Source organism: Lepisosteus oculatus, chromosome 25 (assembly GCF_040954835.1).
Source record: "Lepisosteus oculatus isolate fLepOcu1 chromosome 25, fLepOcu1.hap2, whole genome shotgun sequence".
NCBI lineage: Eukaryota > Metazoa > Chordata > Actinopteri > Semionotiformes > Lepisosteidae > Lepisosteus > Lepisosteus oculatus.
The window spans coordinates 8,080,536-8,104,329 of NC_090720.1; the positions used below are offsets into that span (position 1 = coordinate 8,080,536).

The 23,794-nt window shown below is 37.0% G+C and overlaps 1 protein-coding gene across 1 annotated transcript in view; it reads right to left on the reverse strand.

Annotated features, from left to right (window-relative positions):
* igsf21a (immunoglobin superfamily, member 21a) overlaps positions 1-23,794 on the reverse strand; it is a 220,161-nt gene that overhangs the window by 20,517 nt on the left and 175,850 nt on the right. Inside the window, exon 5 of the mRNA XM_006641924.3 lies at positions 5,783-5,898. Coding sequence (XP_006641987.1) covers positions 5,783-5,898 — 116 coding nt within the window. The remainder of the gene's footprint in view (positions 1-5,782; positions 5,899-23,794) is intronic.

A 23,794-nucleotide genomic window follows, 5' to 3' on the forward strand; every position in this document is an offset into this window, starting at 1 on the left:
TACAACATGAACCCCTAGATTCATTTATATTTTCTTTCTTGTCTGTCATGAGAAATGACTTCCAAGTGGCTATAGGCTACTTTTTTAAAGAAAACAAGGAAGAACAGAAAAATGAATAAATTCTGGGATGAATCTAAAAGCTTAGGGGAATTCTGGTTTTAGCTTTATTACAGAAATATTTCCACTGAGGCAGAAATAACATCGTTGTTCCTGTTTTCAAACTGCAGCCTGACTGGATTAATTTGCAGATTCAATGTCCTGTATTAATGACTACAGACCAGCAGGTGGAGCGGTATTTCCTTTATTACCTCTTCTCTGCCACAGCCTTCAACATTTTCAAGGCCAGAGGCACTTGATGCTGTTCATTCTAGAAAGCAACTTTAAACAAAGGAAACATTCAAACAGAAAAGGGTTGTTTTTTTACACGCAGTCTACCACAGAAAACCTATAGAAAGGGTTAACAAGGTTTTGTTTGTGGTCTGGGGACATCGATTTGAAGAAATCACTATGTGTTACTACCATTTATTTATAGGGCTGACACTTTTATCCAAATAAACTTACATAAGTCCACACTTATACAGCAAGTGATTTTATTCCAACAGTTTGGGTGAATTACCTTGCTCAAGAATATAACAGCCTTTTACTTAGGATTTTAACCCACAACCTTCTAGTTATGAGTTCAGAAGCATATTAACAATTACATTAAAGCAGAATTGCAGATTAACTGATCCTCTATAAATGGTGTCGATGAGAGAATCACTGTGTGAGAGTATCGATCTTACATACTGTTTAAAATAGGAACCAAAAATATTAGACCCTCAAGGGTCTAAATTACCTGGCTGAGAACCACTGTACTGCAGTTCCATATTTATTTGCTGTTTTAACATTGAAAGGTCTCCTCTAAATCTGCCAAATAATAACTTAATAAAAACGATATATACAATATCGTTAAACAACAAAAGGATACTATGATACATAGAATACTGTACTACAGTAATCAGGAATTATATTTTTTGTCAAAAATAATGTAATTTTGAGCAACAAAAATTGCTGAAAATGATAGTTGCTGGCTAATATTTTAGGTTAGCTGGGGAAAATATTATTTATAAATACTTTACAAATCAAATATATTCATGAACTATTAACAAAATGACTTGAAACCGCTGATATCCAACCTCTACGGTACATGAGCAGGATATCAGTAACAATCCCTATTCTTGATTATAGTCTGAGCATCACATCATATGTTTATAATATCATTAATAAAATGTTAATATATCTTTTCAATGTTATAGAATGATGGCATAAAGTTAATAGTTTATAGATCATTATAAATACGACCCAAACAAAAGTATGACTGAGTAATTAATTTAATGCAACTACTACAGGTGAACAGAAGTTAAATGAAAAGGCACTGTAGCATTTTTGTGCAATTTTATAAGCTACCCAAACGTCATGTTTATTGCACCCTAGATATGGGATTAAACCCACATTCTCAGTGCTGCAAGGCAGCAATCCCAACCTCTGTACCGCTGTGATGCTCTATTAAATATTAACATATCCCAGCTTTTGTTCATGGAAATAAAAGAAGAGTGTTAGAAAAAGAAGGATTTCATTGGGTCTGTTATAAACATTAAAGTCTGATCATTTATCAGTCTTGATGATACTTGTCTGCCTACAATTTTGTTTTAATGAAACGTAGAGCATGAAACCAGCCATATTGTATGGATATTCATAATAAAGCAAAAATTCCTATTGCATGGATATTCAGTCAAATTCTTAAACAGCATAATGTAAGAAAGTGCACAGCCTTTCTCTATTCTTTTTAATGTCCCCTCTGCTTACTATTGCAGCAAATACAAAAATAACTTCATTTTTTCACAAATGCTTTAAAATTCAAATAACATACCTACATAACCCTCTGCCAGAATACTGCAGTATAACTGGCAGATTCAACCTCTCTACCCAAAGTATCCTTTCCTAGTCACAAGGGATTTAATCAAAAAGTGATTCAGAACTTCTTGGTGCTGCTCTTCAGAAATGTTCCTTGCTTGTTTGGTTTTCTTTGGTAAAGAAAACGTCTAATTATGTGTAAGTTAGCCTTCACTGTGGAGTGTGACAGGCTGAAATTACTAAACTCAGGTCTGGTTGGAGGGAAACCTTCGTTTGCATTCAAAGAGCATTGCCTTATGTATCCCCTGCTCTTAGTTTATCCTGGGCTTGAATATTTCGTTTCTCATTTATAGAAAGACACTGCTTTTGCCTTAACCACTGTGCACTTGCTACAGGAAGCATTGCTACAGAATGTCAAAAATGGAAATTTTCTTAGTGCTTTTTTTAACTTACTCCCTTTTGCAGTACTTAATTTCTAACCAGCTGCACATTAAAATCACGCACACTTTAAACTGGAGTAAACTGCTCCATTTTAAAGGGACAGCGAGGCATTTTAAGCTTGTGTTTTCCCTGCTTTTTCTTTGGGAAGGTAACCTAAAATACCCCCAAGAAAAATAAAAAAGAAAACATGAAAAAAGGTTAATGAATAGGCATGCATGCAAGTGGACTTATCCTGACTGCTTGTTTGCTATTAGCTTTCATATCTGAAAGCCTCCACATGTGGTCTTTAGAAGGAATTAAAAACTGGATCTGTTTTCATAGTATTGCTGTGTAGTTTCTGTGACAAAACCAAATCTCTTTGTGCCAGTAAGCTTCTGCAAGTGTTCAGACAGAAAGTTTTTGCACTTTCATTTCCATTTCCGTCATCTGATCTGCCCTCTTTTCCATGTCGATGTTCAAAACCTTGCTTCATGTTTACTTTGCCAATATATTTTCCAAGCTAAATGTAAGAATCATATTAAATTCAGGAATCTGTACCAATTGAGCATGGGGAGAATATATAAACTCCATGTGGATGGCATCCTGATCTGGGGCTGAACTCAGGTCCCAGAGCTGTAAGGCAGCAATCCTTACCATTGTAAGCATAAATATTTTGTCCTTGCAAATGCCTTCTTAATTACTCTCCAGAAAAGAGATACTTTTATTCTTTCATCTGTGTTCAATGTACTGCATCCCAATTAGTCAGTGTTAAAGCTCTAAAAATCAGAATAAATCATTAGCTTCTCTCAGTGAGGGGCAATAGTGCTGTATCTTGAGTGAGATGGCATGCATTAACATTAGCACTGAAACTTGGGCTAATTAAATCAGACTAGCTGCTCTGTGTTACGGGCTTCAAGCTGCACAAATCACTCACACTTTCACATTTACTTTTTACACCCAACCATTCACTTGAAATTACACCTGAGAAAAAAAAAACACTAACAGGATTAGAAAATGAATTGACGTTGGTATTGAAGCAGACAATAGAGACTGTCAGGCATTTGTTTTGCTTATTTGTATTTCTGCCCTAGTTCTGCATTCTGCAGGATAATTCTAGCAGTGTGATGAATTCTCAGAGGAAGAGTCATTAGTTGTGAGAAACACAAATGGGTGACAAATTTGTTTATTGGAGCACTGGTGGGCATTTTCAGAGGGCCTTTTCACAAAATGCAGTACAGCTGTATGATATTTCCCATCCTTTCCATAATATTTAGTATTTCTTCATGGGAATTTCTTCATGCTTGGCCTTAAAATGTTATGTGTTGTATCCTTGAATGTTTTGTTAGCTATAAATGTCAAACGGTTTGTAAGCCTGGTGAGAACTTGGCTTTGCTTTCTATATAAATCATAGCTTCCATCTGCCCTTACTGTACCCTATTGTTATGTTGTTGTAAAGGTGCTACAGAGACGGCACTCACTATGAAAAGGTTTTCTATAACATAAAAATTGAGTTCCTGATATCTGTTTGAGCGAGAAAGAGGTGTGCTTAGTTTCTGGACTGAATTCCAAAGAGACAAATTTCATGCGTTCTGTCAAATGTAACAATGTGTCAAACTATATGCAGGTCTTTGGACATGAACTAATAGGATATTTGATGTGAGTTTTATTGAACAATTGTAACACTGGATACATAAATACATGCACTGTGTGGGATAGAGAACAAGGTGAGACATTTGCAAGGATAGAGACAAGTGATGTCGGAAGACAGATTTAATTAAAAAGCTTTCAGATACAAAAACTAATCAGAATGCATGACAGTAAATCATGGCTCAGTAAAGCCCAGCCAAAGCAAGGTGAAGCTCATTTAGCTCCGATAAAATATGGTAAGATGAGGAAATCCTCCTGATGTTTATTGAACTGGTTTGTAAAAGTAAAAGTGGTAAATCTGAAAATGTACCATGTGTTTAGAGTTTTCACAAGGATGGAACTCAAAAAGAGGTGTCTGTAGTCTCATAGACACCTCTGTATCAAATCACAACCCAGTTCCTATACAGCAATCACCTAATGCTTAAATTAAGCCCTGCATTCTCAGGGTGATGACAGTGCCTGGATGCTTTTTCTTCCATTAAAGCTAATAATAATAATAATAATAATAATAATAATAATAATAATAATAATAATAATAATTTCTAACACTTATGTAGTGCTTTTCTGGATACTCAACTCAAAGCACTTTACACGTAATGGGGATCCCCTCCACCCCCACCAATGTGCAGCCCCACCTGGATGTTGCGACGGCAGCCATAGTGCGCCAGAACGCTCCCCACACATCAGCTATCAGTGGGGAGGAGAGCAGAGTAATGAAGCCAGTTCATAGATGGAGATTATTAGGAGGCCATGATTTGTAAGGGCCAATGGGAAATTTTGGCCAGGACACGGGGGCTACACCCATACTCTTTTCTAGAAACGCCCTGGGATTTTTAATGACCACAGAGAGTCAGGACCTTGGTTTTACGTCTCATCCGAAGCACAGCACCTGTTTACAGTATAGGGTCCCCGTCACTATACTGGGGCAGTAGGACCCACATGGACTGCAGGGTGAGCACCCCCTGCTGGCCCCACTGACACCTCTTCCAGCAGCAAGTTTAGTTTTTCACAGTAGGTCTCTCATGCAGGTACTGACCAGGCTCACACCTGCTGAGCTTCAGTGGGTTGCCAGTTGTGAGTTGCAGAGTTGATATGGCTGCTGGCCACAAAGTACTAAATTAAGCACTCAAGTACTCAAAAGAAAGGCAGCGATAGAAATGTCATCTCTGTGACCATTTTTAGGACTGCGATTGTGACTGCACTGCCAATCATGATATGGGTCCTCCTTGAGGGTCGATGGACTCTGCCACAGGCAGGAAGGTCACAGTTGGCTTCACTTTCCAGTGGGCTCCACCTGAGCTCTCAATTGCTTGAGTAATGCAGGAGAGATTGATTCTAAACACACTGCATTACTTCAGCAGCTAATAAATAGTGACTTTGAGCTGGTGAGAAACAGCAATGAAATTTTACAATGAAGGCCATCGAGTGTCATCCTCCCCTCTCCCGCTGCCCTAAAAAATTACTGATAAATTCAGAGGTTAAAATATTGGCACTCTCTTGGTTATTATACAGTTATCATTATATGCTAGGGTGAACTGGGTTCAAAAAGCATGAAAAAAAGCTGACAAATGAATATGCATTTATAGCTATTGCTCATTAAATAAAATGGACAAAATTAAGGAGAGTGCCAAACAATAATCTGTTCATTAAGAAATAATTAAGATTCTAGCTGCAACTTTCTCTGAAAATGGACTACATGTGCAATAGTTAGAAGACTGAAGTCTCTTTGGTGCCAGTGAATAGATCACAATCAATAAAATCCTACATAAAACTGCTTAGGAATAATAAGTGATGCTGTTCTCTTGTTGAGAAGAGCACTTACAGTAGGTGCAGGCTTTCCTCCAGACACGATGCAGACCAGAGTGAAGTTCTGGGCCTGATATCGACTGAAAGGTGCCGGAGTGTCTGCTGCCACCACCGAGATTGAGAGAGGGGGTGCTGCAGGGGGAGACAGAAGCATTAGTACAACACACAGATAACTTCAGTGCATCTCAACAAGAAAAAACAGCACTTTACCTTCATGCACTCGGTCACTGAACTAGTTTTCTGTTTAACTTTGCATTACATTGCCGAGAAATCATGGTGTGTGTTCACATGACATGCTTGTAAAATTATCTGGCCTGCTCAAATAACTGTGCATTGGGTTGCAATACAACTTACAGCAAACATAAATGGTATCATTTCACGCACATGTGGGCAAAGATAGTATATGCCTCAGGGAACGTCCATCTCTTGTATCTGCACAAGCCATTATAGATCAAAGTGGTTGGTCACCACTCTGACCCAGTGTGTCCTGTCATTGTCTATGGTCCAATTTAGAAGTGCAGATCTCATTGCTGCAGAGTGCACTTTTCAAAATACTTTTGTTTTAGTAGAGCAATCAACTTTATATGAACCTTACATACTGTATGCATTTGTATTTTTAAAGAAGAAAACCAGATGACACAAACCAAAATCAAGTCATTCTATTTGCTGTTTTTTATTTCCAAAGCATAGATTCCAAAACATTGTATTTTTGTTCTAAAGCAATATAAATGATTATAAATTATCTCTACATTCATTAGCACAAATACCTACAAAGCACACATGAAAAATGTATAAAGTAGTAATCTAATGCCCTTCCTGCACTACTGATGTAAAGCCTGACCTGCAGTGTGTGAGGGTGCGGTAGTGAATTTAGAGGAAAGCTGTACTTCTAAAGTGTGACAACCAAGGATTATTTCGTCAGTGTGAAGCAGGCTTTAGCAGAGGCCTGTTTGCGGGCAGGATACTATGTGTGGAGCTCATGCGAAAACAGAATGAGGTTAAGAGAAAGTGGATATTCAGCCACCTGCCAGTGCATTGTGAATGACTGTCAATGTCTGAAGCAGCTGACATCAAAACAGAGGCCTACCTTTTGAAACACATATGTATTGATAGTATTACTCTATTCCCTTGTGATGGCTTCTATGTTCTTTAGTATTTTAAGTTTCACATGGCTTTTTTTATTGGAAAGCAAGACTTGTTGACAGTGTGCTGTATTTATAATACTCAGGGAAAGGTTTTACATAAAGCCTGCCCTCCCTTTCCCTCTTCCTTTCCCACCACTAAATGTACTGCCCACTGCCATACTCTGAGAAACAAACAAGAACGCTTCTGTTCCTACTCACAACAGGAACCCATGAGAGTGCTCTAGGCTTTAGGCAGCACTGTCAAGCAGAGTTGGAACTATGAAGGAGGGAAAAAAAAAAGAGGGGAACAGCCTCTTTCTCAGCGTAAGCAGCTGCTTTCACATCAGCCTAGTGCAACACATCAAAAAAGACATTCATCTGCATAATCCCGCTGTTTCATTTTTTAATAATAATTAGTCATTTAGGAGAGCCTTTTATCCAAAGTGACTTGCAGAGATGAGGATGTGAATTGAGCATTGACAGCTACAGCTGCAGAGTCTTATAACAGGCCTGTCTCATCCAAAGGAAGGGGCACAGGGAGGTTAAGTAACTTGTTCAGGATTAACACACAATGAAGTGGAAGATCTTGTGTTATTGTATATGTCAGCTTCTGGCCTTTTACCCAAGCCACCGGACCAGCGGGCTTTTACGATTTAACCAATTGTGCTTCTTCTTGTGTATCGCCATTGCTGTGTCTCCTTAGTTTGTTGTTTAGCATACTAACATTACAACGAAAAAGAAAACAGCTTAGTAACTGGGGAAAGTTATTTCAAGTTTTACAGTGGCACAATGCTCAGAAGCCAGGCAGTCTTAAACCTCTTAAATACTTCCCCCACTGATTTGGATTCAACCTTTCCTCAAATGTTGAAGTAACAGTAAAGCAGAACAGATTCTGTATATGGTGTTAGGGATAAATTCAGTTAAATATATATAATAAAACAGAAAAAATAAGGAAAACTGGACCACGATTTTCCTTTTGCAGCTAAACCTATTAGATATCTACAAAAACATGCATGGACATCCCAAAATAATGAAATAACTGCAGTGTTTTGTTTGCCAACTTGTTAATTGCTTATTGATGCTGCGTGTACAGTTGAAATGAATGGCGAGTAATGTCAAAATAAACTTCACGGCAGTTGATTATCTGTCATTGTGGTTGGCATTAATATGAGCATGAATGCTGAATCTTTTTAAGCAAGGTTTGAATAAATATTATTTTTATAACGGATCAGCTTTTTCACAAGCCCATTGACTGAAACATTACTTATCGTTTGCTGTGATGAATGGGAGTATTGATGGATTTTTACAGCGGTAGTAGTTGGTGTGGCCTCATTAATTGCCTGCTTGAATTGCACAGCTATAATGTGCTGTTTCAACATTCCATTATGTTTTTAATCCACAGTAATATGACTCAAAAAGCCACGTTACAAATTAACAGGAAGCGTTTCATAATGCTACTACTCATAACCCTGCGAACTACCTTACGTCTGGTTAGAGTTAAAGTATTAGAAAAATACTTATTATTCTTCGTAATGAGAATGACATAATTTTTGTACATCAAGCACAGGTAGTTTTCCAGCGCCCATTCATACTTCTACATCTTTTAGTGACAGAACTACAGCAAAAAAGCTTTAGTGTAATGGGGGGTATGGCCTATTGTTATGTCCATATTCTGCACACCGAAAAGTAAACTGCTGGATTTTATAAGTAGTTTTACAAATCATGCACTTAATTTGAAATAAAATCATCTATGTCAATTAAATGTCAGAAACACAATGACTTCATGATGAATTAACACTTCACTGTCCTCAACTGGTTGCTTCAAGTGGTTGTTGAATTGCCTATAGTTTAAGTGCTTTGAGAAGCCTCCTTTAAAGGCACTATATAAAATACAGTTTATTATTATTAAATTTTAAAGAAAAGGAGTAAACATCAGACAAAGAATCTGAAATGTACTTCCATTGTATTGGTACATTTTGTTGTAAAAGTGAAGAATTTGCTGTTTCAGAAACATGGCAGTCCTTGGACTTCAGTCCCATGTTTTTCTGTCTGTAGGTTGAAATTATCATGAAAAAAGTATTGCTTAAATTGGTTCACATATTTTCGGTCATCAGGCCTTGATAAAAACAAGAACTGCAGTTTCCAATTACATTCTGTCTTCCTGTTTAAACTACCATTTTGAAACCACTGTGGATGAAGAAGTTAAATTCATCTATGTTTCAGAGGTCCAGAAGCTATGTGTTTTTAATCTGTTTAATTCTCACACCCCTATTGATTTAAGATTCTTTCTTAGCTTAGATGTGTTTGAGGCTGTCACGTTGAGAATTAGAAAGAATCAGAAATATAGAAATGATGATTAAATATTTAAAATGGTTAAAACCTACATTTAACCATGGAAAACAGAGATATATTTTGCTTTCATTATGGATTAAATTGTTTCTATTTTTTGCATTTTTAACCTGCACATTTTGGATTTAGATTTTTGACATTTCTGACCATCTGTCAGAAGAAATAAATTCTCCTTCCAAATAGTGTTTAGTCCATAGTGTTTAGCTCACCACTAATGATCTAACTCAGTTAACTGTTTAATTTAGGTGACCATTAATATTTACACTGTCTGAAAAGCACCTTATAATGTTTAATTAATCAAAACATATGTCTCTGAAGTTCATTAAAATGTTTGCAGCCCCTCACCAATATACGCAATCTTAAACATTTACTTGACATTTTTAAGCAATTTAGGGTTTTTGTGGGTGATTATTCAGTCAGTTGGAGAAAAAATAAGTACCTGAAGACGGTTTTATGTTATAGTTTTTAAAACTGTGTTTCAGCATAAATGCCTCAAGGCCAGTACTTATTAAAATTTTAAATCTAGAAGTAAAAAAAAATATCAGCCAATGTTCTTCTTTGGAGGGTGTGCCTAACATGGAGTTTCCAATATTACAATATTATGATTAGCTGGTTCCAAATTATGAACTGACTCATTCAGCATAAAGACAAGTTTGGAGAATCCCCCTGTTATTCTTTGAGAAATCCAAGTCCCACATGGTTTCTGCTGATTAGGTCTGGCCCTTTAAGTATTACCTAAGGATTACCTGCTTAAGACTTAAGAATTATCAATTCATCATGCATTATCCATTTGCTTTCCATGTCTTTCTCCTCATTTTCAACCACATTCTCCACTTTCATGTATGAAAAGAATCACAAAATATAACCACATACAGTATTAGTACTGTCAAGTAAAATGAAACCCCAAATCCATGAGATTCTCTTCCCTATTCATGCAGCAAAAACTCAGAGTTAAAGTGCCCAGCAGCAAAAAGTGACTGAAAACAGATTAATTATGTAGACTATGAAGCTTTGTTTTTGTTTAACTTCCTCCAGTACTGCCCCCACACACAATTCACACATACTCAGAAGATCAATTGACACTGTAGATATCAATGGAAGTATATCATGATAGTGTGAAAGTTCAATTTTATTCTTATTTGCAAATGTCAATTAACATGGATGTGATTTGTTCCATTATGATTATCGCTATCTCTGAGCTCTCGCAGTTGCAAAATCAAAGCTCCAATAATGGCTTCCAGAGGGAGACCAGCAGATCTGCTTCCGAAGATTTGATGGGAGCGAGCCTCTTGTTTCATGTTTCTAAATTAAGTATTAAAGGAAGGTGAGAAGATGGAGAAAAATAGATTAGGTTGTCTGGTGGTTTATTACCATCTGTATAGTGTCTTCTATTTATTTAAAGTAAATACACACCTTGTTTGCTTTCTGTTCCTTTTTTTCTTTTTAACCATAAAACAGCTTCATGCCCTAGTCACACTTAGAACTATGTAGTAATTCCTCCAAAAACAAAGAAAAATATTTTAGTGAACTCAGCATTTTCTGTCTTTGAATTTGGATAGTTAGTCAAACTGTGGAGGCTGAAAAACAAATTACAGTACAAAAAGAAAAATAAGTCCCAGAACCCTAGCTTTTGTTTTTTGTGTTTGCATCGTTAATGTTGAATCTTGAAAGACATATTTGAATTTGTGGAAATGATTTCAGAAGGTATTTGTTTAGCTTCTTCAGTAGCATTATTAACTTTCACTAATTACATGATGAATGTGCGAGCAAAAGCAGAAACACTTGGCCTTATATGATGCTGCACATCCCTCAGTTGCAGTGTGAAGTACATACTGTATATGGCTAACATAGCTGTTTGTGTCCCCTATTTCAAAGTCTAACCCTCTCAAAGCTAATTCACAGTCTGTCTGAGCCTGTCTGCTGTAGAGTAGCAGCAAGTGACTCATCTTGTTAAAAAGCCGAGATGCTGCTCACTGGACACCCTGATAATGGACACTCAGGTGGGGTGGAGAAACTGGGAAAGGATGTCTTGTTTGATCTCTGAACCCCTGTCAGTCTGAGATCAGGGGTTGGCTGAAAGGTGGATGATTGTCTGTCTTGAAAAATGCCTGCATCATTGGGTCTGTCCATTTAAACATAGCAAGTTAAATGAATGCTTTCTGCCTACACTATACTTTTCATCAATGTACTGAAGCACTTCACACCTATAACTACCTCAAAATCACCAGTGCTACAACCTCATGCATCAATGAGCTGCCCTATTTAAAAATAAACCACAAATGGGGTTTTCAGAGTCTGAAGAGCAGTGGACATTTAACATGTCACCCAAAAAACAGGTCTCCTAAATATGGTAATAAAAAAGGGTAGGATGATATTTTTTTCTGAAATGAGTGGCTGATAAAACCAGATAAACTCCAAAAAAGCCTCAATTTATTTTCCTTCTTGCTGTCCTGAGACCGGCTAAAGTGTTATTGGGATCTCCAGGGATAGAAGACAGATAAGGTTATGGTGGTTGGTCCTAAATTCTCTATTCTAGGAAGTATTTTACTGATAATTTTCTTATTATTATTTTTCCTTTAAATTCTGACAGTTTTTTTCCCTTTATACTGTGTGCCTAGTTAAATACAAATTAAATTGAATTTATGTTGGTCCTTCCGAATGTCTCCACATCTTAAAAGACATTTCTAAAACAATGTGGGGTAAAAGGTCCATGCATTTTCCGAAAGTACATAGGACATGAAAGGCTCAATGGATGAAAAAAGCTACTTCATAGATCACAAATGTTACACTGTTAACTAGTACTAATTAAACTGGTATACAGTAGGTTTACAGTATGCCATAATAAGTCCAGGCAGCATTTGTCCTATTACATTCTTCTGTTCTGCATTTCTACTCCAAATCAGGTAGTAACATCAGTGCTTAAAGGGAGCAAATCTCAGGGACCCCATGCATGGTGTGTCACCAGCAGGAATTAAGCACACAAAAGGGAAAACAACTATAGAACCAGCTGTGTGACCCATTGGTTTTGCAAGAGGTAACAGTAACAGTGTCTGACCTCAGGGACCCTTTCAGTTTACAAATAATTGAAGCTTATTGTCTTGTTTCTCATTAACAAAACTGCAAGCTCATTGGTGTCTAAAACGTTTCAAGGGATAAGTGAACATACTTCAGACAGCTTTAGCCCACTCCATACTGCAATGCATTTCAAAGCATTTAGCCAGATATGCACCTACACTGGGGGAATTCTGGTCACAAGTGGTTTTAATGACGAAACAATAACAATAACTGTCTTCACTGGCTGTGCCGCAAGCAGTTTTGTGGAAGATTACTGCAAAATTTATAAGCATATAAACTTGCCAATGTAAATGACGCCTTACTTAAAACTGTAGGAGCACATGTTGATTTATATCCTTTATTGTAAGGACTAATAATAGAGTGTCAGAGTTTTTAGTATACATAATATTACTTGATTCTATATTAAAAAGTGAAGTTAAAAAGGCAGATGAAAAATTCTCTTTCCTACATCTACAACTTAATTTACAAACCTAGACAGCTCCCACTGTGTACAGTAGGTATGGGGACAGATTGGTTCCTAGCAGGCTTTCTCAAACATTCTTAGAAACATCAACCTTGAATATCAATGCAGAAGCATGTAAACAAAGTCCTCGGAACCATGATTTGCAAAACAAAATCAAATCTTCATGCAAGAACCAAACAAAAAAATTGAAATCTAATCCAAGTACATAATCTAGAACACCAAAAGACAACTTTTAATACAACAGAACACACTTTTTTTTTTGTTTAAAACACTAATCTCAAATAGAGAACTCAGAACAAATTCTCCCCAGGGTGATGTAGGTTTTGTTTTGCTATTGTTCTGTACAAACAGGGTTAAGAACACTAACCAGAAGTTTCCTGAAAGTATAAAAGCCAGTTGGTTGGCCCTGTTTACTGCTGTTTCAAAGGAATGCATTCATATGAGGAATGAAAAAGGTCCCTGAGGATTATTTCAATAGATTCTCATAGTTAGGAAGCTATGGCAGACCTTCATTTCTAACCTTCACTGCGGCGTTGACATTGCATGTCAATACCACACACATACTAACATGCTTTAATCAGAAGGGTTCATATGAAAAATAAATCAAATTCAGATCACAGCCCCCCCCTTTCCTTTCATCTAAACAAGTGAGGAATACAAATCCTTGAATGTTCTGGTTACAAACTTATCGCCCCCTCCAACGTCAGTGAAATGTGTTACTGTAAGGGAAACATTTTTAGCATTAGTTTTTCCTTTTTCTTTGGAGTGAGCAAATTTGGAAAACAGACGACAGATCTCAACTAGGCTGTAAAAGCAAGAAAGCAGGGATGGGACTGTAAAGCCTAGCTCTCTATGCCGAGGGGCCAAGGATCAGGTCGTGAAGGAAACGCAGGCAGTAGGAAAAGCCAATCAACAGGAACGAGTCTCTCCTCCCACTGCTGGCAAAATGCTTGCAGCCCTAATTCGCCCTTTGAAATCCCGTTTCCAGTATGAGCCAGGCTGAGAGATAAAACAGACTGAAGTGCGTTTAATCACTTCGCCATTGTGCTTTAACATTTGCATCCCACCCCACCCTCACCCCACTCCTCATTTGCATACGTTATTACTGAGCTGTCAGCTCTTATCTGGCTCCCCAGGGAGTCCTGCCTGCAAAAAGAGGAGGGAATTTGAGAGCCAGCCAGGTCCCTGGTTGTCAGGAAGAGAAAGGGCAGACACAGGAATACAAAAATTAGTGTCACGTTTTACAGCTTCCCCAGTTACGGAACCCATTAATCATGTGGGGCCTTTATGGTCTAAGTGTGAGGCCTTTATATGTGTGTTTAGAGGAGGGAAGAGTTTACTGTGACACAACTTTGAGGAAAAATATCCAGCAACCGTCAGCTAAATTCCTACCTTGGCAGTGCTGTATTATCCTGTATAATCCAAAGGCACGCCAGTTAGCCGAGTCCCTGGCAAGACTGCAAGACTGCATTGACAACACTCCTGAAAGCTTTCTCAGTACCATTCAGGGTTGTCTCACATAGCCTTTTAAATGTATCAAATCCAGCTAGGGGTTCAGCCCTTTCACAGTTGGGCTTTTATTCTACCATTAACCTCTGCGGTCTGATCCCTTCTTTATTCTGTCAATGTCTTATCTCAAAAGACATTAAAAAGCCAAATATTTAATAGCTGACAGGAGAATGAAGAGTTCCATTTATTACAAAAAACAGCTTTCATTCTAAACCTAGGCCTGCTCAGACAGCTAACCGGTTCAGTCTTTTCACGCTAGATTCTAGAAATACATCACATCTAGAAGTTAAAAAAATAAATGATAACAGTCACAGACAGAACCAGATTTTCAGAATAGTTATGACATCCAAAGGAAAACCCATTTAGTGATATGTAGACACTGAAAAAAGGGTTGAGATTACAGATATCTAGCTTTACACTAGGCTACTCCAATAGATCACACATCCCATCATGCACTTAATTTAAACAAAATGACAATAGCAATATATATATATAACATACTGTATATGTATAAAATACATACTGTACAACTACTTTCTTCTGTAACGTAAAGAACCTGGCTGTGGACTCTGCTATGTTGGAGTAAAATAAGATAAGATAAGACAAGACAAACATACATTTTGAATGCTGTGGCTTTAAGGTGACAAACAAAAAGAAATTTCATTCTGTAAAAGTGACAGATGGATGCCCAGTGCGGTCTGAGTATCAGTATCTCTGTGACTGCTACCCTCACCCTGAAAGCAGCTCTTATTTGACACGGGGGGCTAGGCACAATCTGCCATAACTTGGCCTCTTCCCTATTCATAGTCCACCTGGTAATTTACAGGAGGTCTCTTAAGGTCTCCCTGCATACAGACTCTCAAAGGCAAATCGGTTGATCAATGCAGGCGTAGGGCCTGTAACATATGTATGCTTTACGGCACTTAATTTATTGACCAAGAGGAAATGGGGCCATAAAATTATATTAGGCCAAAGAGATACTGGTGGTGCCACATAAGATCCATCTTTGGAGTCTCAGATCTGCCTTGGAATAGACGAGTAATCCCCACTGTGCTCTTAAACTGAACTCATTTCATTTGACTGGAGACAGGTGGTCATTAGTGCTCTACTGGCAGTAAACTCCCCTTCCCTAGCTACACCAGAGGTGGCTTCAAGGTACAGCATGCCATTTTAGAAACAGCAGGCTTGCAACACAAAATTCCAAGTTATTGCGCAACTGTAAAGTGTTTGACTAATGTGCCATAATCAGGCAGCATTCAGCACTTCACTTTCAAGCTCCACTTCACTTCCTGCTTTGGGTTGTTTTGTGGTCTTAAATTAGAGCTCATGCAAATATCTCAAATCTTGTAATGTTTAATCTCAAGGTTGTTTGTAAAACACATTTTCAGAGAATTTGGATGGTTGGACCCTTTTTGATTAGGAGGTTTCTTGGGGCGGAGTGTTTTGACATGGATTTTTATTCATTGGCAGTTTAAGAGATAATTATCATGGTGAGGGGCTAAACATTTAACCTTCGACACTATATGACAAGAGTTCAGGGATCTTGCTTCGTTTATGAATTACAATCTATTATACACATATATTCATCCACTCGTCATTCTTCTGTATTTTTAATTTTTCATGTTTACAACAAACATTTGGGAGGGATAACAGCTGCCAACTTCAACTGCTCTGAGCTGGCCTAAATCATAATCACTTTTGATGGGATTTTCTCAATTAAAAAAAAAAGATCAAATCAATATATAAGCCACTTCTCCATCACATTTGTCTTTTGTATAACTCCCCCCCCCCCTATCTCCACCTTTGCAGGTACCCCTTGGTCACTCCTCACCCTGCAAGTGTATTCAAGTTCCAAGCCTCCTCATACTATGACCAGCAGGGAGCCAAACAGGTAAAGCCAAGTTTACTGACAAAAAACAATTCAAACATATGCACTTAATTCTGGGGTGATATTTTTCCTTGTGAATAAGTGTTTTTAATCAGTGGACAATATATGCTGAGCATCAAAAGAAACGTATTACTCTTTGCATGTAAGTGTGTAGAAAATAGGGTGTTCATATTCTGGATAATGATCAAATGCTTTTGTGGGCTTATCCATATTTTTTACACCATTCCGGCATGACAATCCACATCTTTGTCCTACTTCTTGTGAGTAGAGAATGTGAGAGTAATATTGTGGATGCAGTACTTACCAGACCTAAGTCCCACTGGACATTTTTAGAATAGAACGGGACCAGGCTGTGACATCTGGGGCTTAAAGATCAGTGAAGAAACATGTGCTTTTGCAGTCTCTACAAGAAGAATGGGATAGTATCCCACAAGACAGCATCTGCAACCTGGTGCAAGACATGCGTCACAGATGAACAGCTTGTATTGCTGCCAGGGATTGCTACACACTCACTAGCCTGTGGTTTTCTTACTGTAGAACATCTTGTGGACCAACCACATTGATGACAAATGTTACTCAACATAATGAATTTATCTACAGGTATGTCATGAGTTTTCAATAAAATATTATTGCATCTGGTCCAGAATTTCTTTTTGTCATATATGCGTTTCCTTTGAAGCTCAGAATATTACGTTATGCCTCTGTATCTTTTCACAGTACATCTATTATTTAGGAGAATCACGTGATGACATACAGTATGAAAAACATATACTTGACTTTCTATTTAATTTGTAATTGTTTATTATACTGTAGAATTTTACCACAGAACAGATTAAAAGATTTAGCTTGCCAAAAGCTAACTTTATAACATGAAAAACTGATTTAAAATATAAATTTGTTCAGTTTTAGGAAGAAGTCAGTATGAATTTAGTGTTGCTTTTGCAAGAAATAACTTAGTAATATACCGTACCTGAAAATTTCCAATGTGTAAATAAATTAAAAAAAACCTGAAGAATCCATTGAAGATGAAAATTGTAATATAAATCATTACATTATGTTCTACCGCCCACTAGGACTTGAGAGAAATGTATTGCAGCGACATTAATATATTGTTCAGTTGGTCCTAATAAAAATGCAAAAACATTTGTCACCCAAGTATAAATGTTTGTTCCACTGCCTTTATGTTTTGCGGAAAGAAAAGTTATGAAAAACAAAATAAAAGTTTATTTTCATCTTTAGTGCATTTGAACCTTCTTGTAATGAAGGAGATTTTGCTACGTCACTATTTTTCTACCCTTTGTACAAAATCTTTGCGGTTTAGTCTGGAAAGACAATTCTGAGAGAAAGTGTGGCTGGATATTCTTGGTACCTACAGTATATTCTGAAGTTCTGCCAATAAGCCTGCTCTGTTGCTACTTGCAGTACTGGCAAGACTTTACAAACTGATAGAGCAGTAAAAAAAACAACAACATATTTTGACACACTTTCAAACATCAACAAATTGGATATAACAATCCACTGATGGATTTCTTTCTCTGGACATCTGATATACTTTGCTAGGGGGTCTGAGATCTGTGACGACAGCTCTCCTGTTTTACATGGGACTTTCTGTGTAATATTTTGACTAACAAATAAGAACACAAATGAAATGGAACAAATGAATATGAATAATAAATGCACATAGATATCCTGCTAAATAAATGAAGGAAAGGTTTTGTATTCCCTTGCATTTCTGTTACTCCTACAAGCTGCAAATTCCAAACTGGTATGTTAGAAATTTGTCCTCAAGTGAGCCTAACTGTATTCACAATGGGAGCTCTAAGCTGTTTTCCTTGTTCCTTTTTACACATAAACTCTCATAGAGCAGGACAAGCTACTGTAGCAAAGTTCTTAATAATGCATTCTAGAAGACTGCAGTGTTAATTGACACAACCCATCCACATCAATTATTTCTGAGATATATGCATAATATATACACTATTTTCCAGACAAAGGCCTCTTTTTATTTCTTATACATAAGTGTGTGTGTATAAGCATTTATTTCAATGATGTACTGTACTTCACTATCCTGTTTCTCAGGTGTAGAAACTACCCTGTTTCTACTCCTGTTCACAAAATCTTTAACTCCTGAAGAACCAAATACTAAAATATTCTTAAGCCTCAGGTCATAAAACCCTGACAAAGATATTTTTTTTAATGTTATATACAAATATAAAAATGAATATTTATAACATCATTGTATTTATGTTAATATTTCTTTTTTTACAATGTTAATTTTATTAAGCAGTCTGGGGTAATAGTTACTCTTAAACCACAATTACCTTGTGAAATAACAAACTATTACTCAGAAGCCCAACCATAAAATATTCAGTTACATTTGCACTTGAAACAGCATAGCTTGACAAAAACACCCTAAATGGCTGCATATTGTAACTGTAGTTTGACCATGGAGAAAGGATATACAAAAGTTAAAACATTTTCACAAGAAGTAAAAGTCCCATACACAGTTCACAGGACCTGAATCACAAGGCAAATATTTCATTGTGAAGTGTATGAACTGTTTATCATTGTTTTAACTCTTAACTTTATCTGTCTCTTATACGTTAAATGTTCACCATCTACTAAAATCAAGGTTGAAGTCAGATTTGAGGAGGTTACTCTGCTGATGCATGCCAAAGTCAGTCAGGCACTGAATTTGATACCACTATGTGAAGGATAGATGAGGCAAAAACCTATTTCCTCTGATGTCACAGTCATCATCTGTCCATCTGTTTTTACGATCACTGTGAAAACATAACTACTGCACACCTACATCACATGACCTCTTACAGACTTGTAGGTTTGTTGTTTACTTACAAGTTATTTCTGTCATCATGAGACAAAAATAACCTTGGTATTATCTACTGCATACTTCTGTATTTCTATTGTAGTTTTTGTAAGTATGCATTGTTAATATAATTCATGCCTTACCTGTGGTGGATTCACACTGCTGCCTTAATTTGTTTGTTCCACCATTTTGTGTCAAGATACAGATCTCATCTCGAGTTTAAATGGAGGCTCACCTGTCAATCAAGAGGATTTGGGGGTGGAGTTTAGTGTATTTAACCTGGCACTTATGGTGTGTAGACTCTAGTTTTGTTTTAGTCTCTGTGGATTATCCTTGTGTGTGTTGTTACACAGTTTGGGTAATGGAAATTAGGAAAACTGTATTTTAGTTAACACTTTTTGCACTATTCTTTTGGTTGGCCTATATTTTCTATGAGTTAAGTGATCCCATCAGGACTTGCTGTCGGGCATCTTAGTGACAAACATAAAAATGACAGATCATTTGAGCCACCATATCCATTTGATTGCTTTTTGCCTGTTGGTCTGGGGATCTCATTCAGCTGTACCGTGATGTTTCCAAGAGTAAACATTTTCAGTTCTTTGGCTTGTTGCAGACACCTACCACTGTATGTGTAAAAACATGTCTCCTTTACTAACCAAGCAGCGAGGTGGAATACAAGCCTGTAGGTTCACTGCTGGGGCACTGCTCATATACCCTTGAGCAATTAAATCCTTTTAGTTTGCTTCAGTAAAATGCCCAGCAGCTGTGTAACTGGGTTACAAATGTAAATTGCATTGGTAAGCATCAGCCAAATAATAAATGAACTACACAACATTCATTCATGTCCTTGTGTTCTTGTTTCTTTGTTGAACTTCACTCTTTTGATAGGTGAGGTCTAGCCTTATTATAAATGCATGTTTACTTAATGTAATACATTGATCGATGCCTTGCACAGTTTGAAAAGCTGTAAAATGGTGATATTACCAGTCTTGATATTTATTCCAAACCTATATATTGGATCCAATTCAGATTTTGATTTGACTTTATTAGCATTATATCAAAAACAAAGTCTCATACATTCCAGATTATGAATACAGATACACATTTACTGAATGTGTTTTGCTGAAAATGTGCTACCAAGTTGTGCTGTAGAAAGGCAACCAGGGAAATTACTCACTAGGTGCTACTTTACTGTGTGAAATCCCGGTTGATTGCAAGAAATTACAAATGCTTATTGACCTCTTACTGTTTCACTACAGAATATGTTTACTATAATAATAATCTGAACACAAAAAATACAGAGAAAGTAACATTTATATTACTTACTTATTTTACTTAAGTTTTCTTAACATTGCACTTCATATTTTGCATTTCTACGGTATGCTGTATTTAAACAATCGATAAATTACAAATTACAATTTGATACACTTGCAAGCATCCAATTCGACACTTAAGTTTCAGAAACAATTATACTGAGTTAAAGCCTCCCTCCAATGAGCTAATATTTCAAAGCTATTTTAACGTAAAAAAAAAATGTGGTCTCCAAACACCTGCATGAACTTTATTTGCTTACAATGTACGATTGACACGATCGATCAATTATTACAAAGAAACATAATCTCGGTAAGGGTGGCAATAACCTAGAAGTTATCCTTTAAGTATAGCGCACAAGCTGAGAGGGCAGCTTGGAAGTTATATTTATATTACATTATATATTCATATGTGGAAAAACAAGCAAGTATTTTGCACAATTCTGCCTATGCGTATATAATTTTTGCAAATGGTTTTCAGAGCTGATAATGTGGTACTTATGCTCATCATTGTCATCAGTGCATCCTTAATGAGACTTCAGTACTATGTGAGGCTAATTGTATCCCCCCCACACTTCCTGATTGTCACTGTTCATTTTCTGAAGCTGCTTTTGCCAGGACAGTCAGGTCGCATGGCAGAAAAAAACAACACACTTGCTCCAAAACAACAGCAGAGAAATCACTTTTAAGACGCATTAGAAAATATGCAAGGAGCTGACAGAGAGGAAAAGAGCAGATGGTATAAACTTCTCCCTTTTTGTGCCTAAGATAAAGAAGTGTTTTTTTTTTCATTCTACGGCAGTGTGGCTGGTGATAATTTTCCTCCTGTTTTCTGCTGGCTCTCCAGGCCTTGATGACTCTAGGCTGGAGCTCTCTGTGGAGTGTAGAGATAGAGAAGCCGGCTGGGACTGATAACCCTCCTGAAGGAAGGCCCCCAGCTGTGCCTTGTGGAATATTGACTTATTTATGCATTCATTTATGCGATTTAGAAATTAAATGTATGTAGCGATATATGATTTTGTTTTTTGAAAATAGAGGGAAAAACATCCACTGCCTAAAATACTATTTCAGAAGCTTTCTCTGTTGGTTAGCTGTAAATAATTCTGAAACTTTGTTAAACAGAAAAGAGCCCACAAACACATACCTATTACTGTGCACCACTACCAATGCAGTACACAATGACAACATTCCTTTGTTACAGTACATTCTCAAAGGGTTAGAATGACAGCTGAAATGTGCTAGTATGTGAACCATGTGCAGGTACTATTTTTTATCAAAAGAGAGACTTTGTTAATCTTTCTAAACGAGACCTTTATCTCCAAATAGAGAGCTGCCAACTGAACTCAATCAATGGATGTTGCCAATTATTAATTGTGGTTTTCATTACAGGATGAACAACCGAGAGTTTAATGATTTTCCTATGGCTTTTCCAACCCCATCTAACATGATGCATATGACAAAGAATGTGCTGATTCTGCATGTATGCATGAATCCACAAACTGATTTTTAATTACAGTAAAGAACAAAAAAGAGTATCAAGAAGCTGTGTAAAGAGAATGATTGTGAAGTGGAATTCAAGTGATCTTCTATGGGCATTAACAGTTTGTCTGTACTTTTCTAATAGTTTTTACTGTACCCACTGGACAGAAATCTATGTAGCCAGCTTGGAATGTTAAATGTAAAATATTTTTTTATGATGAGTAAATTGTTTTCTGAAACTTAAAGAGAATCATGCTGGGAGAGGTGGGATAATATACATAAACAAATTAAGTCTAATAGTCTAGAGTAGCACCAGAAAAGCAATACTGAGTCTGGCAAGAGTATTAAATACTGTAACATACCATAATGTTATGTACTGTCTCATAAGGTGCAAAGAGTTTATTCACAGCAGGGTCTTGCTTCATCATTGTGGCAGGATTGAAGCCTCTCAACTCTAGAGCCTTTAAATCACATCCAAATCAGGCTGTCTAATCCTTACCTCCAGTTGAAATTAGTCCTCATCATTAAATGCCATCCTCTTTCAAGAGCACTGCTGCCTGAATTGGAGTTAGAATGTGTTGTCATAATGTACCCAAAACTGAGAACTATACTCTGTGTTTAAAATGGCTGAGAGCAATTCATGACATTTCATCAGCTGGCATCCTAACATCTGGCATAGGACTCAGTGCCAAGTGTTGTGCCAGCATCTGTTTTAATTGCTAAGGTGTAAACATTCAATTTGGCATGGGTTTCATTATCACAGACGGCTCAGGTCAGGGCCTAATTAAAAAAGCCAAAAACGATGGGAATTTGAAGGGATACAATAAAAAGAACTCAATCTATTAAGGAACTAGAGGCTGGATTTTCCTTTTGTCAGTACTGTTACATAAAGTCTGCTTCATTTATGCATGTTTATGAGTTTATGGAATGTAGCATTTGACAAAAAGTAAGTGGCAATATGGCCATAAGCATACATTTAACAGCTGGGTCAAGTTTTGACCTCAGTAAGTGAATTACATCATATCTCATCCTTCCAGCAGAGCACAAAAGTGGAGCCAGTGTTTCTGAAAGGATCAAAGCAGAAGACAAGCAATGGAGAAATAAGTGAATCAGAAATAGATCATGTTTCATTTTCTATGTTCATGCAGTTCCAGTAATTGTATCACACTGGAGATTTTCCAAAGATTGCAAATCTATACTACAGCAATTAAGAGCGAGAACTTGTGTGGAAGACCTAATAATTCTTTCCCTTGGGTGTTCCCCTGACATATCAAGGCATCCTGTAGTGCATGGATGTTTTTAGAAAAATGTGAGAATTGCGTTGCTTTTACAACTCAAGGACAACTATGCATTGAGTAATTACTAATGTTACAAAACACACTTCATTGAAGTTGCTTTAACCCCTCAGATCCTACATATCTTCACCTTATTCAGTTCAAATAACAGTGGTAGTTGGGGCCGTGCACATTCATGCAGGAGTCACAACTATATCAATGATGTTTTCTCACCCTACAGCCCCCTAAATTTCAGGTCTGTTTGGCTTATCTTTACAGTTCAATCATTCTGATTAAGGATGGGAGCTTTAGCGCTAACACTGAGGTATCTCTGTTAAGACTGTGCTTCTTTCGTCTGTGTGATATTTTAGTTTGCAGGTCCAACACCTCTTTTTCGTTCTCCAGTCCATTTTCCACTTCAGATGTTTTGCTCTGAGCAGTACACTAGCTTTCCATGCAACCCCCTAAATTGAATCTGAAAAGGTCGTCTCCAGACTCAATGAATCAACTTATCAAGGACTTGTTTCATTACTGCACTTCTGTGAAAGATTTAACAATCTTTCGGAGTGGTCAACAGTTGGCTTCATAAGGCAGTAATCAGAGTCAGGTGTTCTTAATTTCATTTTTGCTAATGTTGAGATGATGACTATCCATGATGAACAGTAAGCACCCTTAGTGGCGAAGAATTCAGTTGATATTATCAGTTTTGTTCCATATATTTTTATTTATC